General features: G+C 42.3%; 1 protein-coding gene across 1 annotated transcript in view; it reads right to left on the bottom strand.

Moving 5' to 3' along the window:
• The window catches only part of slc38a9 (solute carrier family 38 member 9), a 12,279-nt gene extending 210 nt beyond the window's left edge, over positions 1-12,069 (bottom strand). The window contains exons 1-15 of the mRNA XM_083902052.1: positions 11,945-12,069; positions 9,388-9,527; positions 7,317-7,446; positions 6,978-7,096; positions 6,798-6,861; positions 6,620-6,713; positions 5,703-5,873; positions 4,707-4,766; positions 4,346-4,567; positions 4,137-4,244; positions 3,923-4,029; positions 2,275-2,388; positions 1,944-2,092; positions 1,767-1,856; positions 1-1,429 (exon numbers count right to left, since the gene is read on the bottom strand). The exon at positions 1-1,429 is cut by the window's left edge and continues 210 nt beyond it. Coding sequence (XP_083758178.1) covers positions 1,264-1,429; positions 1,767-1,856; positions 1,944-2,092; positions 2,275-2,388; positions 3,923-4,029; positions 4,137-4,244; positions 4,346-4,567; positions 4,707-4,766; positions 5,703-5,873; positions 6,620-6,713; positions 6,798-6,861; positions 6,978-7,096; positions 7,317-7,446; positions 9,388-9,485 — 1,692 coding nt within the window. The 5' untranslated portion in view covers positions 9,486-9,527; positions 11,945-12,069 and the 3' untranslated portion in view covers positions 1-1,263. The remainder of the gene's footprint in view (positions 1,430-1,766; positions 1,857-1,943; positions 2,093-2,274; positions 2,389-3,922; positions 4,030-4,136; positions 4,245-4,345; positions 4,568-4,706; positions 4,767-5,702; positions 5,874-6,619; positions 6,714-6,797; positions 6,862-6,977; positions 7,097-7,316; positions 7,447-9,387; positions 9,528-11,944) is intronic.
• Between the last annotated feature and the right edge of the window lie 2,020 nt (positions 12,070-14,089).

Genomic DNA, 14,089 nt, shown 5'->3' with positions numbered 1-14,089 from the left:
ACTTCCTGCCTTTTATCTCCGTGTTTTATCTCCTCCTCTGATCGAGGCCGTCGCTAACAAGGTCTCAAACTTGTGACCCGGGGGCCTAACGCGGCACGCCATTTATTCATTTTGTCACATAAATATGCTTTTGAATCACAGATTGTTGTTGTGATAGTGTCGATTCTGTGCTCCGGGTGCTGAATAACCCACTGTTCACCACTGTCCCGTCCAGCAGGTGGCGCTCGCTTTGCGAGTCGACGAATACAATAAATGACGCGCGCTTTTGGGGGCGCTTCGTTTGTGTCAGGAGACGACGACAACTCTTCCTTTTTCAATTGAAATGATGCGTCGACAAACGATCTTACTGCGCCCCCTGCTGGTACGGAGTGCGGGATCAACTGGAAACACAGAAACGGAACCGTAGCGGATCGGATCGAGTACGCAAAAAAACACTAAGTGGACACAGAAAGACAAGAATTAAGGCAGGACCTTTAACTTTGGTAGTCCGATGAGGTCCGAATTACTGAAACGTCGTCGTCCATGCTAGGCTAGGCTACGACACTTGTGCATATATCTCAAGGTAGGACTTTATACTGTTATAAAACGTGGAATCGCCAACATTTTAGCTCAAACAGGATCGCAGGCGTCCACTGCTAAAAACAGAACGACAGAATCAGCTAACACTTGAACCCCAAATACAGAGATTTTTGACAATTTACGAGAATAATAGTTCCGCAGGCGTGTGTGTACGTGTCGTTAGAAAGTGTATAAGTGCACACGGAATGCAGAAGGTATGGGGAGACCTCTAGTGGACAGAGAGCACCAAAACTTATAATTATTTAACCTGTATCATAAAAACATGTTTAAAGTTCCTCTTATTAAAACAAACCTTTAATTCTACTGTTTTTAAAAAGAATGTCTTTGTTTCTCACTCACACACACACACACACACACACACACGCACACACACACACACACGCACACACACACACACACACACACACAGAGGAATAATCAACAGTAGAAGATGAGCTCATGGAAATACCTGACAGTAAAAAGATAACCTTATCATCCCGAGACAATGGCGTCACAAACATTCACCAAACCTTACATCACAGAGCCACAGGCGTGCGCTCTGATTGGCTGACGGCGGCTGCTGCTGCTGCTGCTGCTGCAGCTCGCTGTGATGGGATTTAAAACAACGCTCTTTGGTTTGGTCCAAAGCACCTCGTCCCCTCTGCTCGTCTCTACGCTCCCCCCCCGTTTTTTCCAGTCTCGGCTCTACGTGAAGAACTGAGCCACCATGTTGGCCAGACCCAGCAGGATGAGGAGGCTGTGGAAGACGGCCGACGGCCAGCGGAGCGCCCCCTGTCGCTTCAGCGAGATCATGTGCACCAGAGCGGGAAAGACGAAGACCAGAGCCAGGCCACACGTGGCTCCTGAAAACCTGCAGGGGGAGACAGGGAGGCGATTTCAGTAACGTGTGGTTGTATGAGGTACTGACACGTTATCACACCAAAGCCCATAGAGAAAACCAGTGATTTTAGCTCACTGGGACACAGGAACTGCTGGTCCACTGCTGCCTCGTGTGGTCACTTAATGACACTCAAGTCACAACCTCATACAACCACAAAAAAACACTCAATTATCCCTTTAAAATCAAGCTTAAATATACAGTACATGGAAGAAAAGACACCGACAAAGATACACTCAAATTACATCATGGGAAATTCGACACAGCTTGAGTTTGTGTATATTTAATCGTTATAAATGTTGTTTTTTACCGTATGATTGATCCAATATTAGGATAGAACTTTGCCACCAGGACGCCAGAACCAACTATTAAGACGTTCAGAGCCAAAACGTGAAAGAAACTGAAGAGACAAAGTGAAAACATTAACTTACAAAGTCAACAAAACGTCAGGTTATTGACAGTAAAACAGTAGAATCGCCCACATTACCTGGGGTAATGGCTGCCAAAGATCTGACCCATCACCTGGACCCGCACCAAGTATCCCAGCAGAGGGTAAACTGTGATCATCTGGAAGAGCAGGAACGTCCGAGCCACAAACACCAGCACGTCGCTGCTCGGGTAGTTATCCAGAAAATTCTATAAAAGAAGAAGAGAAAGAAGAGGAAGAGTGTGTGGTTCAACTCTGATCCTGGAGATTCTCACAGGTGCAACACGACATAATGAGCATTTCCAGTATAACTGGGGAGACCTCTAGTGGACAAAGGCTGGCGTGTGTTCCTCACATTAAAAGGAACCCTTTAGTAGTCTGCGTCTCTTACCGGCTCGATGCAGTCTTTGAAGAGAGGAGGTGAAGGGAAGGAGGCGAAGATGAGGACCCCCACGTACAGATAGGTCAGCCCGACGAGGAGATACGCCACAGACAGGTCACGCACCTGGAAGAAACAACAAAAACAAACAACACACGTCATCACCTTGACAACAGCAGTAAAGAAAATAATATGAATGTGGGAATTAAATCGATTAACGACAATAACATTTGACACTTGTTTGATTGACAGACTGAACATAAAACTTTAAGACATTTGAGAACATGTTGAGGTTTTAAAAACACAGATTAACAATTTTTGTAACATTTTATGGACCAAATGATTGATCTGAATAACAATTGACAGATTAAATTACGAGTTAGTTGTAGCCTTAAAGGTGCATTATGTAATAAATCTAAATCAACTGGCCATAAAATCCTCCTAATATGTCACAGAGACTCAGGAATAATGTTCATATAACAAACTGAACTCACCAACAAAAACAGTACAGACAAAATATTTGCATTAAAAAAAATATTTTGCAGACTGCAAATCATGTTTATGTTTTGAAATCATGTTTTGGCATGTGGCGCCACCTACCGCCGTCTACCAATCATTGCAGTCTGTAGAGTCTCAGCTGCCGAGCAACCACGGGTTGCCAGTTACGTCAAAAAAAACGAAACCTAAAAGACCTCGGTATTTTGAATTAGAATGTAGTAACCGTTTTTGGCCACATTCTTACATATGGCGCCTTTAATGATGTTATAAATCAAGTGAGAAGTGGAAGCAAATTTTCTAATAGCCTCCTATTAAAACTAAAGTTTAAAGAATCGCCCCCTGGTGGCTAACTGCTACACTTGTCCTACTTTCTGGGTTTGTGTCCATTCTTATCTACAGTATATGGTTTGATTGTGTGTGTGTGTGTGTGTGTGTGTGTGTGTGTGTGTGTGTGTGTGTGCTCTTGTACTTGCGGCATACTGAGGACCAGTGAGGGTTTTTAACCAACAAAGTGAGGTCATTTTTACAGAGTGAGGACATTTTGGACGGTCCTCACTTTGTTTTCATTGAAATCACTTCCTTAGGTTGCTATCATGCTAACATGCTATACTCAATTTGTCCCAAAAAAAAAAAAAAATTTGGACCAAATAATTTGGGTAAAATTTTGGACACAATTTTTGGGTAAAACTTTGGACAAAATTTTTTTTGTCAAATTTTGGACAAAATTATTTTTTGTCAAATTTTGGACCAATTTTTTTTTTTCAAATTTTGGGTCAAAATTTCCTTTTTTTCCCCCTTTTTTTCAAATTTTGGATGACATTGTATAGTAGGACGTTTCTGTCAAATTTTGGACCAAAAATATTTGGTCAATTTTTGTCAATCATAGTATAAGTATGATGTTTTTGTAAAGAAATTTGACCAAAAATTAAAAAAAAAAAAATCGAAACAGTTTTCCAGCCCTTTTTGCTCCACCTGAGGCTCCACCTGCAGACATTTTATGGTACTGCAACCAGTAGTTCTATATAGATGTCATTCATGAAGTAGATATTTGTAATTGTGTTGATTTATAAAGTGGAAATGCTGGTCCTCAGTATGCAGCAAGTACAAGAATGTGTGTGTGTGTGTGTGTGTGTGTGTGTGTGTGTGTGTGTGTGAGACGTACATTGTTCTCCTGGTGTTTGTTGCTCTTCATCAGCGTGATGATGCAGTTGTGGATGAAGAAGGCCAGAGTGAGGACACCGGTGAGCTGAGCGAAACACACCCTGAACTCTGAAATCACAACGACGATCGACCACGAGTTAGTCAAACATCCGGAAAAACAAACGAGAGTTCAGGTTCAATTCCCAGAGCGTTGCCACGGAGACAAACGCGTTTACCTGGAACATAGAACTCGGTCGCGTCGAACCAGTGGAACTCCAGGTGGAAGCCGAGGCGAACGGATTTGATGGTGACGAGAGCGATCAGGTACGCGACCGATATGGTTCCTACACACACACACAGAAAATTGTTTGTATACCTTAGTGAGGACACATCATAAACACAATGAACCTGAACTCCATCAAAACCACTCTTTTTCCTCTCTCACCCAGGAAGGTGAACCTGGCGAAGAAGGAGGCGGAGCGGAAGCAGAGCAGCGGCAGCAGCAGGACGATGAGGTAGAGGGGGATGGTGTTGGTTTTGCTCCACCAGTGCTCAAAGGAGGCCAAGTCGGACGTTTCGTTTCCGCTGATGCCGCTGCTGTTGATGACGAACAGAGAGGCCATGGTGCCGTTCCCTCCAGGCCCCGTGTTTGGGTACGGACAGATGACTGGTCAACAAATCGACATCATTGTCGTCATCATCACTATCGTCAATAACATCATGAGCAACAAATACATTTTGGTGCCAACGCATACATTTTTCATGAGTCAGAACAACAACATGTGGACATGGCGTCAGTGTCTCACCTCTTTCGGAGCCGTTGGTTCCAAACTCTGAGTCTGACACGTTGACATTGTGAGCATAGTCTGTCAAAAAAACACAAAAACACACACACACAAAACAATCAGACCCAAATGAAGGCTCTTCCTCCACATTTTGTACATGCCTGTAATTTACCACAATCGAAATTCCAGATGTGATCGTCCGACTTTTAATGGCTTTATTGAAAATACGGTGGGCGTTAATACTTTTCCCGACACAACAACTCAAAATAAACCACGATGGTTGGATTTAGTGCTGGATCAAAAGTCACATCGCGATACGTTTTGCTTGAATGGTGATATACGATATTATAACGATATTATTACGATATTTTGAACATATTATTTTTTTAGTTTTGCCATGCTAATTTCATACAGTCGATGGTTAATTTCATCAGGAGGAAAGTACCACATGCTAACGGGGGTGTTTTCAGAGCACCCGTTTCACAGGTAACACATACACACAGGATTGAGGCTCTGAGAGAAGCGATCAGCCTTATCAAATAGCGTTAGTGAGGCAACATAAAAATAATATATAATATACCGGTATGGCGATATTATCGCTACATATCGCTTTCAAAAACATACCGGTAATAATGATACCGGTATATCGCCCAGCCCTAGTTGGATTATGTAAATAATTTTACATTTTTACAGTGTTTCCTGGAACATTTGCCATTCGCCATAACCTTAAATGAAGTCTACAACCACCATGATAGTCAACAGTATGCTACATCTCACTCTTGACTATGTCAGATATTTGCTCCGCAAGACGTGTGTCAAGTTTCAGGTCTGGTTCTGTCAATATACTCAAGGTACGGACAGAAAAACCACACCCATTTAAAGAAAAAAATCCCTGAACTATCCCTTTAAAATAGTCCATAAAGGAAGGACACACCAGAGCCAGGTACGGGAGCCTGAATGGACCAACGATCATCAACAACAAACAAACAAACAAACAAACAGGTGGCTGTGACCTACTGTAGATGAACTGTCCTGTGTTGTAGAGGAAGTTGGACATGAGGACCCAGTAAACCACCATGGCTCCGATAAGAGACACCATGGAAAACACCAAACTGGACCACTGGCCGAACGCTCCGAAGTAGTACCGACAGACGTCCGGGAACTCCCAGTGGGACGTGTCCACGTAGGCTGGACGGAGAACAGAGGACATCGGATTCTGTTAGTAAAGAAAATCTACATTCTCTTCATGGGTAGTTTGAGCCTTTTACCAGACAAAAGAAATTAAAACAAAAACAGGTTTATTTCATGAAGTTTAAGAAGCAACAAAGGGACACACACTTAAAATAAAAACACAACAATTTTGATCATTGGTTATTCAGAAAAGCGATCAACAAAAGGATAAATAAGGCAAAGGACAGTAAAATAAATGAATCATTCTTCAACAGTTGGTTATTTCGAGTCCTGCTCAGCAGGGGGCAGACTCCACAGACATTTCAGTCATTTCCTCAGTGAGCTGTGACTTTCACAGTCCGACACAACAACAGAGCTTAATGAAAGGTCATGGAGTTCGCTGAATCTACATCGCTACCTGCTGGGGGAATAAAAACAACGAGCTCTGGGAATATAAACGACAAATGACGAGATGATCCACGTCCTGGTTCTGCTGTTCCTCTGGTTTTAGTCACTCTGTAGAAATGATCATGGAAGGAACAAGAAGCAGGGCAGATTCTATAAAACATAACATTAACAAATCTCAGGATATCCTGACTGCTACGTCATAGCAAGAGAAGCTAATGTTGCTAAATTGCTCCGTTTTGGCGCATAACATGAATGAGTTTTGAACGGATGGAAACAACGGACCCACAATGCAGTTCGGCATTCACGCGAGGCCCCACATCCAAAGTGATAGAGCTATTGTGTTTCGCTGCACTTACGTATGGACTTTGTCGATTTGAGGACGATGTAACAACAGTAGAGCATCAGCAAACCGATGGAGATGAGGATGAGGATGCCCAGAGTGAAGCCCGCCTAAAGGAACAATGACAAAAACTTTTAGTTTCCAGGCAAGAGAACCGAGATCGATACAAATGTGAATAGTAAAGTGTAAATCACCTGCTTTATACCCCAGGGTATGCTGAGTATAGACGTGCCCATCATCGTGTTCCATATCGCAAATCTGCACGCAGAGAAAAACACAGTGATGACAAAGCAGAGAAGGAGGTGGGGGGTGAGAGAGTGACTGAAAGATGAAGAAGAGGAGGTGGAGGAGGAGTGATGCTGACACTAGCTTACATAGTGACGATGCTGGGGTTCTTAGAGGAGTGGTCACTTCCCGTCACCTTGAAGGCCGTCCCCAGCGGACTGTAGACGTAGATCTCCTCGGGGTGAGGGATAACATGGTTCGGAGGACTCTGTAAACAAGTGATGCTGTGAAAACTTGATTTTAAGATACTTATGAGCCAAATATCATAAGTGCACCTCCTGTGTGCTGTGATTTAAAGTCGCTGATCTTATCTACGGACGTTAGTGTGAGAGTTCAGCGGTGAAACAAACTTGAATTTCTTCATGGAAAACACTGTGTGACATGAAAATAAAACTGCAAAAGAAGTCGGAGGCGGAGCCTGGACGTACCAGCAGTCTGTCAGAGGAGGCCGTCAGTCGACCGTAGTAATGGACTCTGCTGTTGAGGATGGCGGCCTCGGCCGACACTCTCTCCTGCGGGTCATGGTCTACGATGTTTCTGGGCTCCACGTGGAAAGGCCTTGACGACAAACACAACAGAAATCACATCAGTAAATGGTCTGCATCGTACTTTTCTTGTCGGAAAACGACGCGTGACGTCATGTTTACGTGCCGCGACCCTGGAGACCAGGCACAGTTTACCAGTTAGCTCCGATAGCTTCATTAGCTCCCTTTAGCGCCGGTTAGCGCGTCTACAGTCGAACAGGAGCTGTCTGTTCATTAAAGGAAAAGAGCAGCGCTACAAATAACCAGCGTTCCTGTGTACTGCGTATGTGTGCCTCTGTTTTTAAAGTTTAGCGTCCAGAGTCACGTAAACATGACGTCACGCGCGTCTTTTTCCGGTCAGTCGTCATGGAAACGCGCCGTGCGTTAATGCGCACAGCACTACTTTTTTTTGTTTCCTCAACGTGAAGGTGCTATTTCTCGCTGTTCAGTTCCAGGCTTGCATGTTCTTGTTGATTTGGAAGATATTTAACTTTAAAAGAGCCAAGAACACGTTTTATAAGACTACCTTGACCTTGAATTTGACCTCAACCTCAAGGGGACTCTCATACAGACATGACATATTGCACTCATAAGACAGAGACAGACGGACGCTGGCTATAGCGGTCGCTGAAGTGAAGACCAATTTATTAAAGATTAAGAACACCACATTCCTCAGTTCATCTCACACTGAGCACAAACAAACTCTTTGTCTTTGTTTTTTGTGTGTAAACACGGTTTAAGTCCAAACAATCAATCCCATGCATGTGACTTTGTAGAAAGCTTGTTGGTCCTTGTGAAATACCATCACACACTGTTAGCGATGCTAAGGGGTGGCGTCTCCAGACCTTTGCCAAGCCAGTTCCAGGAAGTCTAACTTGTTCATTAACTCTCACACAGAGTCAATATAAGGTTCAGGTGATCTCATACGACACATGACGTGCTTTGTTTGTCACACACGGACACACAAAATGAAAGAGAATCTATGCAGCAAATCCAACACATGACCCACAAGAAAGTGCTGCACATAACATCCAAAACACATTTAGAGATTTAGATCATGCATCAACAAGTTTCCCAGTGTATCACCATCACAACAAAGTTAAAACATTTTCAGAATCACAAGTTCAAACAGCAGACTTGACCCAGAACAAGACGTCAGAGTGTGAATCATATGTCAAACGAGGACAAAAACAGCCTAAAATACCAAATATTCTGTACTGAACTTAAACGGATACATCAACCATTACATCTTTAACAAACCTGCAGCAGGATTACGTCAGTTAAAGAAAGACTGAAGTCAAAGTATCAACTGCTGCCTCTGGTGAATAATTATGCTCTTGTAGACCTTGTGGGTTTGAGAGCTAAATTTAATTTTAAACATGTTCCTTCTTTCAGTTCACCTTAATTGTTTTTCTGTATATACTATTGAGGGCTCCCAATTTGTCAATTCTCTGTATATAAAAAGGCAATTTACCATACACAACTTTTGCAGATTCTACTAAACTCACTCTTGTGTGCACGAACCCTGAGAAAATTCAGATTCAAACCCTGTAAAGATTGTTATGATCAGTCTGCTTCAGTCATTTTTATTGCAACTCATTATATTGGATATTGAAGGCAATATTGGAATAAAAAGACGTTTAATACCAATATAAACCGGCCAATAAAAGTATATTAAACATCTAAAGTACCTGCTGCAGTGCTTGTTCTGTTAAGTACGTGTTTTGCGTCAGCAAACATTAATGCAGACACTGTACATCACTACATCACGTTACTTGACTTTTCTGATTATCGAAGCACAAAATCCAGAGACCGTGAACATGACCTAATACATTAACACTGTTTTAACTTCCTGTTTTCTGGTTATTCATCAATTAGCGCGTGCAACTCAACATGCGCACACTTCTCCACATTATCCTTGGATTGAACAGCTCGACCTGCGTATTGATCGGTGCAGTGTTTCAGTGCGATTTACCTTTTAACCTTGACGTCCAGAGAGTCCGTGGAGCCTCCGTACGATTGGCTCTCTGCAGTTTGCTCTGAGCTCAGCAGAGGCTTGCAGTCGTCCTCCATGATGCCTCCGACTTTCACCTACGGCTCCTCAGCGCTCATCACCTGACCGGGGAGATGCAGGTCATAAAGTGTAACCCACGGGACGACTATAAAAGCAGGTTTACTGCGATCGTGTCGCCGTCAGGGTTAGCTGAGCATTTCTTCCTAATCTCTGTGATGTGTGAATGAATGCGGTCCGTCGTCTAGCGTCCCGGATAACAACCGCCGCTCCCTCACTCACACCGTGGAAATCAATCCGAGAAATCCATTACAGTGAGCCGTGTTTGTTTGCTTGTGTGTCTGCTGGTTTATCAGCAAGTTTCTGTCAATTCAAAGCTGAAAAAAAACAAGACTTCAGCAGGGAATATGCGGAGCACATGCACCAGGTAGTGACTACACTCTCACTGAAAACATGGCTGCCAGAAGAGACACAAAGAAAGATCATAGTACGGTTTGAACGCACGCTAAGCCGAGCGAGAGGCTAGTTAGAGGCACTTCTTGGACTTTATCAAAAGGTATTTAAAGAGGTCGAAGCATGAGCGAAATTATCTGGAAAATATCTGTAGCCTGGTTCTCATTACATGATTTTTAGGCCGATTTCCCAGTCACAGATACTCTTATTTCTTTACTTCCCTCTGTATCGGTAGATGCCGACAAAAGTCGAATTTTGCCTGAAGTCCAAAAGCACCAAGAATTGCATTTAATTTGATCATCAGTTCTGACTGTGGTTGGAAATGCCCTTGGTTCAATGGAGCCCGCAAAAATTCCTTTTGCCCGGGGGCCCAAAGTCCCTTTAAGAACGTCCCTGCTGATCTGATATCTGTTCAGCTTCACTGTGACAGACACACAAACAAGCGACGAGCGTCAACACACAACAAACACAGGCCTGTACAAAGTTATGAGCCCTGAAGACACACAGAGAGTGTGTCAAATATCTGTGTCCACACTTAAAACCACTGCAACTGCAGACTGCTTCAAGGCACGCGAACACACACACACACACACACACACACACAGAAATGAGTCAGAGTGCTGAGTCTGGATTTTGGAGTTCAGATACTTGCTGAAGTAAACATGTTTTGTTAGCCACCGTTTCTCCCTTCTCGTCTACATGAGGTGACACAGCAGACTACCACTGTTGAATACCTGATAAACAGCTAACATATAATATAGATAACATATATAACATATACTTTTTTTGGTCTGTAAAATTACAAAATTTGGAAAAATCAACAAATAATGTTTTTATTTTGCCCACAAACCAAATTATTCAATGACTTCCGTGCTAAATGAAGCAAAGTAAACAGAAAACATTTAGAGAATACTTTTCCGATTATCAAAAAATTGATTAATTTAGTAATTGATTAATAATCGATTAATCATTGCAGCGCTAATTACTGACAGTTAACTATCTGATACACAACTACAGACCTCTTACAGTGGTAACCGATAGACAGGTAAGCAACGCTAACAACTTATTACACATCTGCCTGTACCAGCTAACCACCTGTTGGACAACTAACTAGCTGTTAACTAGCTAAAACTCTTGTACAGCTAAATGTGCCAGAGGAAACCACACGTACCTAGCTATGTACCCGTTACACAGCTAATTAACTAACTATCAACAAGTAAACCAACTATCCAGCTAACCACTCGCTAGCCTCCTAACTAGTTGGTTAACTTTTACATAGTTAACTGCCGGTTATTCAGCAAGTGGTCTGTAACACAGGTAGAGCTGAAACAATTAATCGCTGAATTGAGTATTAATCGTCAACTATTTTGATAATCGATTAATCGGTTTGAACGTTTTTTCATGATTAAAACAAGATTTCTGATTGTTTTAGCTTCTTAAATCTGACTATTTCGTAATGTTTTTGCTCCACATAACAAAGAAATTATTCAAATTTAATCATTTTGGTTTGAGGAAAAAAACAAACATCCGAGAACATTGTCATTTCCAGGTTTGACAAACACTAATTAACGGTTTTTTTTAAAAAACATTTTATGGGCCAAACGATTAATCGATTAATCGAAAAAATAATCGTCAGTTGCAGCTCTAAACCCAGGTAACTAAACGTATTTTTGCCAGCTAAGTGTGCTCTCATGACTAGCTAGTACACCGTTAACAAACTCGTACAACGCTAACTACAAACTAAACACAACAACTTGCTATACAGCTACTTAACTGGCCCAGGTAACTTAGCTTAACTAGTTTTTGACTAGCTAAAACACACACAGCTAACTTTGAACCCCGCCTAACTAGACGTCACCCAGCCAACCCTTACACAGCTGACTGTTTACCCACATGACTAGCTGTCACTGTAGTGAACACAGTAGCTAACTCGCCTAACTAGCTGATAACAAGGCAACTTACTTTTACACCGCTACGTCAATGTGACCTCAATAAGTACGTTACCTGGCTAACTAGCTAAATCTGTCCCGCACACACACGGGTTGTAAGTGTTAGTCCACATCCGTACCGGTCAGCAGAGCGGGGTCCTTCCTCGTCGCTGTCCTCAGCTCATTTCATGTCTCCGTGTCAGCAGATGTTGTCAATAACGAGTCAGACGTAAACAACACACACTTTTCCTCAGCCTCCGCGAACAATAGCGGACCCGTGACGCCGGGAGCAGCCGTCTTCATTCGGGACAATGGCCGCTAAACGTCCGTGACGGTGGACAATACGGTCTGTTTGTGATGTGATTAAAAACACAACAATGAGACATTTCCCTTTTCTACCGTGTGTGTGTGTGTTGTGCTCTTCTTCCCCACGTTTACACGCACACACACGCGCGTTGTTCCGCAGCTTTACCGCCACCTGCTGAGCGGGAGCGAGAAGTTCAGGTATTGTAAGGTACTGTTGTGTTGTTTTTATTTTTATTTTTTTATGAGGATAAAAATGTCCCTGGATGAACTCTCATTTAAGCCCCACCCCCGCTCTTACAAATATGGTTTCATCCAAGATGGTTCTAGCAAAAAAATACATAACTCAATGCTTCAAAACAGAGTTAGCAAAACCTTGTACTTAATATTACTCTGTTTCTTACAGTAATATATATATATATATTCATGGCAGCCATTTTGTGTGCTGCTTGAAAATGTCTACTAATAACAGGGTGAATGGGGTGGAAATACACAGAACACAAACAGTTAAACACTTACTTACTTCATGCTAGCACACAACTTTAGCTAGCTCATTTTAAAGGCTAACCCTAGCCACCAGTGATGTAAGACAACGCGTCAACTGCGTTTAACGGCGTCAACGTTAACGCACTTTAAACGCATGACGTGTTTCAATGACGACTGACCGGAAAAAGGCACGCGTGATGTCATGTTTACATGACTCCGGATTGTTAAAATGAGTCTCTAAAGTAACGCTAAACTTTAAAAACAGAAGCACACATACGCAGTACACAGGTAGTGTACTGATCCACACTAAAAGGAGCTAATGCAGCTAACGAAGCTGACTGGTAAACGGTGCCTGGACTCCGGTGTCGCGGAACGTAAACAACTTATTACACATCTGCCTGTAAAAGCTAACCACCTGTTGGACAACTAACTAGCTGTTAACTAGCTAAAACTCTTATACAGCTAAATGTGACAGAGGAAACCACATGTACCCAGCTATGTACCTGTTACACAGCTAATTAACTAACTATCAACAAGTACAACAACTATCCAGCTAACCACTTGCTAGCCTCCTGACTAGCCTAACTAGTTAGTTTAGCTAGCCTCCTAACTAACTAGTTAGGAGGCTAGCTAAACTAACTAGTTAGTTAGGAGGCTAGCGAAAAGGAGTGAAAAGGAGCTAATGCAGCTAACGGAGCTAACTGTTAAACAGTGCCTGTGTCGTAGCACGTAAACATGACGTCATGCGTGTCTTTTTCCGCGCTAACCTATTACACAGCACTACTAATTACAAATCATGCTATGCGAATCCCAAAAAAACAACAAAATTAGCATTGTTTGCTTATGTCACACGTCAAGATTATTCCAAATGTTTTTTTTTGTCCATTCCGGACAATGGAAAACCAACGAAAGCGCTGATAATTCTGTAAAACATTTAATGAAAAACATAAAAAGAAAGATGACCAGTACAGCCAATAAACATACAATAGTTTTTCATTTTTCCCCAAATTCTTTTCCAGCACAAGTTTCCCCAACAACTCTGACCTCTCAAAGACGACACTGACGTTAGCCGATTGCTACGTGAGAAAATTATCCCGACACATAAACATTTGAAGAAATAAGAGTACAAAATGATGTCGTTAGATTGTCTACAGATCTTTTAGACCTTTTTTCACAAAGGCAGTGTAACTGTAAATAAACATGTTTTATTTTATTTTACTAAAAATAAAAAATAAACACCTCGTGGCCAGATTGCTTCTTTAGTTTGAGATAACGGTCGCTTTCACGTTTTCCTTCCTAATCGCATTAATTTCTTTAGTCTGGGGAGGCTACGGCTGATATTTACAGTTAGACGTCACCGTTTGTGATCAGGTATAATATGCAAATTATTGTGCACTCCACTTCCTGTCTTTAGTTTAGAAATTTCTAGCTGACAACATTGCAACAACAACAACCTCCACGTGTTCCCGGTGATGTAGCTCAGAAAATAAACAGGG

Source organism: Microchirus variegatus (assembly GCF_963457635.1).
Source record: "Microchirus variegatus genome assembly, chromosome: 1".
Taxonomy (NCBI): Eukaryota; Metazoa; Chordata; class Actinopteri; order Pleuronectiformes; family Soleidae; genus Microchirus; species Microchirus variegatus.
The sequence above is the reverse complement of the archived record's forward strand: the minus strand, read 5'-3'. Positions and strand labels throughout refer to the sequence as shown.